Genomic DNA, 3,501 nt, shown 5'->3' with positions numbered 1-3,501 from the left:
TTTCTGTTTTAGATCCGATTCAACCCAAGGCATCTTCCACTCTTCTGTGTGTTGAATTTCACTTTTCCTTGTTTAATTTCTGCAAATCCAATTCCCAATTCCCTTTACAATTCAAGCCATTTACATTTCTTGCACTCTAAGATTCTGCAATTTACATTTCTTGCGTTCTAAGTTTCTGCTATTTAATTTCTTGCTCTTTAAGATTAAGCACTTTAAATTTCAGTTCTCTTTAATTTCATGCACATTACCCATTCCCTTTACTTTCCATGTAATTTAAATTCTGCAAATTACAAATCTCTCAACCAAATCTTGATTCGCTTGACTAAATCAACCACTAAACCAAAATTGCTCAATCCTTCAATCCCTGTGGGATCGACCTCACTCCCGTGAGTTATTATTACTTGATGCGACCCGGTGCACTTGCCGGTGAGTTTTGTGTCGGATCGTTTTCCGCACATCACTCACTCATGCTGGAATAGGATCCATTGATCCTTTTGCATCTGTCACTACGCCCAACCCTTGTGAGTTTGAAGCTCGTCACAGTCATTCAATCCCTGAATCCTACTCGGAATACCACAGACAAGGTTTAGACTTTCCGGATTCTCAAGAATGCTGCCAATGGATTCTAGCTTATACCACGAAGATTCTGATTAAGGAATCCAAGAGATACTCATTCAATCGAAGGTAGAACAGGAGTGGTTGTCAGGCACGCGTTCATAGATTAAGAATGGTGATGAGTGTCACGGATCATCACATTCATCATATTGAAGTGCGAATGAACATCTTAGATAGAAACAAGCGTGTTTGAATAGAAAATAGAAATAATTACATTAATTCATCGAGACACAGCAAAGCTCCTCACCCCCAATAATGGAGTTTAGAGACTCATGCCGTCAAAGAGTACAAAGTTTAGATCTAAAAATGTCATGAGGTATAAAATAATCCTCTAAAAGTTGTTTAAATAGTAAGCTAGTAATCTAGGTTTGCAGAGAATGAATAAACTATGATAGATAGTGCAGAAATCCACTTCTGGGGCCCACTTGGTGTGTGCTGGGGATGAGACTTAAGCTTTACACGTGCTTAGGCTGTTTCTGGAGTTAAACGCCAGGTTGTAGCCTATTTTGGGCGTTTAACTCCAACTTGTAACCTGTTTCTGGCGTTTAACGCCAGACTACAACATAGAACTGGCGTTGAACGCCAGTTTATGTTGTCTATCCTTGAGCAAAGTATAGACTATTATATATTGCTGGAAAGCCCTGGATGTATACTTTCCAACACAATTGACAGCGTGCCATTTAGACTTCTGTAGCTCCAGAAAATCCATTTCGAGTGCAGGGAGGTCAGAATCCAACAGCATCTGCAGTCCTTTTTCAGCCTGAATCAGATTTTTGCTCAGCTCCCTCAATTTCAGCCAGAAAATACCTGAAATTATAGAAAAACACACAAACTCATAGTAAATTCTAGAAATATGATTTTATTTAAAAACTAATAAAAATATAATAAAAACTAACTAAATCATACTAAAAACATACTAAAAACAATGCCAAAAAGCGTATAAATTATTCGCTCATCACGCACGCACAGGATATTGTGCGTATGCACACATGGCTTTGTCGTTTTTGTGCTTACGCACAGTAGTTTGTGCACACGCACACTCCAATGTGTGCTTCTCCTCTGTTTTCTTCATGTTTTCTCCCTCTTGCATGCTCTTCTGCCATCTTTACCAAGCCATTCCTACCTTCTACATATGAAATCACTCACAATAATATCAAGGTATCGAATAGAATGTAAATGGAATAAAATTGATTAAATTAAGCACAAAAGAGCATGTTTTCACAATTAGGCTCAATTAAGGGAGAGAACACAAAAGTATGCTATTTGGATGAATAAATGTGGGTTTAAGTGATGAAATCTACTCAAATCAAACCAAAATATATCGTCAAATATGGATTCATCACCTAACCTTGATGAGAGAATTTGTTTCCCTCATTTACATAACTTTGACGCCCATTTTTCTATGCCTGTGATTGCTGTTTCTCTAAATTAGGCGTCTCACTCCTTTTACCGAGAACTCGATGTCTGACCTTCTATGAAGGTGTTCTTTTACTTGTTCGTCTTGACTAAGCACAGGATGTTAAAGGGGAAAGCTTCTTGGTTTTTCTTGCGTGTCGTCTAGGACAGAAAGGTTTTTTCCATTTTTGATGAGTCTTTTCATGACTTCAAAAATTATTTTCTCAAAATCCAGTCGGTAGAGGGTGTCCGACCTTTCTATCTAGATGAGAATGATGAGCCTTCCTTTCTTCTGTACTAGCAAGAGGAGCCCGTGATAGCCAAATTCACCGTAGATAAATTAGATGAAGTAAAAAAATGTTTTGCGGATGTGTTGCAAGAGTGCTGGGGCCAAACTCCTCACTTAGACACAAAACGGTTCTTAGGTGATCCTCACTTTATGATTTCTTAAGTTGTATTTTGTTGTTCTAATGTGCTTTTCATTTTTGCAGAGACCATGGCTTCGAATACTTCGTCCATGAAGTGTCTGCGTCATACTCGAAAAACAGTTGTGGCTCGGGGCCTTCAAGATAAGGAGGTTGGGGGCGCTTCCTCCCGACCTTCCCCTAAGAAGTCAAATTCTAGCCCCACAGCCCAGAGAAAGGTCATCCCAACCCCTTTCATTCTGTTGATTCCTTTTGACTCACCTTTAGAGAGCTCAGGTGCCCCGTCTTCCCTATCACCTTCAGGGCCTCCTCCCAAAAAACAAAGACTGCTGGGGAGTTGAACATCAACGATAAAGAGTTTGACGGGTTTGCTTGGAGCGAGAAGAATATCTTACCTCATAGTCACATAGGGATGGATGATGTGGCTATTCAAAATCACCTCAGCCATATGGCCCGAAAGGGTATTTAGATGGCGGGAGTGTGCACTGCTCTACCTAAGGAGTTGAGAAAGACTCCTATTGGTGCCCCTCAGAGCTTTCTTGACTTTGCCCGTGCTAATTTGGAGAGGCTGAAGGGTTTGAAGGAGGAGTTGGAGGAGGAGAATGCCAGGTTAAAATCTGACCTAGAAAAGGCTCGTGCCCCGGTTAAGACAGCTGAGGCCGTTGCAACTATGACTGAGGGGGTGAAACAGAGAGCCGAGGAGAGTTATACCCAGGTCTTTGGAGAAAAACTTGATCTTCAAGAGGAGTTAAAGAATGCCCGGGAGGATTACGCTACCCTTCAGGAGCACATGATCGGAGGGATGGATGAGATGTTCAACAATTTAAGGGCTCAAGTCCAAGTCCTTGCCCCCGACCTTGATCTTTTCTTGTTCAGTCAAGATAATATCGTTGTTAACAGGAGGATTATGCCGGCCCCCGATGCTGCTAAGGAGCCTCAACCGGACTCGAAGTCTCAAGGCAGCCGACCTCCTCAGATTCCGGAGGTGTGTGCTGAGGAAAAAATGTTAAAACTCCTTCCTCGCCTCTTAATCCAATTCCGAGTGTCCCAGTCTCGGTGCATCTTC

At 41.4% G+C, this 3,501-nt stretch overlaps 1 protein-coding gene across 1 annotated transcript in view; it reads right to left on the bottom strand.

The window, feature by feature from the left end:
• LOC107609303 (uncharacterized mitochondrial protein AtMg00860-like) overlaps positions 1–2,835 on the bottom strand; it is a 38,076-nt gene extending 35,241 nt beyond the window's left edge. The window contains exon 1 of the mRNA XM_016311203.1: positions 2,831–2,835. Within this exon, the coding sequence (XP_016166689.1) occupies positions 2,831–2,835 (5 nt within the window). The remainder of the gene's footprint in view (positions 1–2,830) is intronic.

This window comes from Arachis ipaensis, chromosome B01 (assembly GCF_000816755.2).
Source record: "Arachis ipaensis cultivar K30076 chromosome B01, Araip1.1, whole genome shotgun sequence".
NCBI lineage: Eukaryota > Viridiplantae > Streptophyta > Magnoliopsida > Fabales > Fabaceae > Arachis > Arachis ipaensis.
Note: the sequence above shows the minus strand (reverse complement) of the source record. Positions and strands in the feature narration are given on the sequence as shown.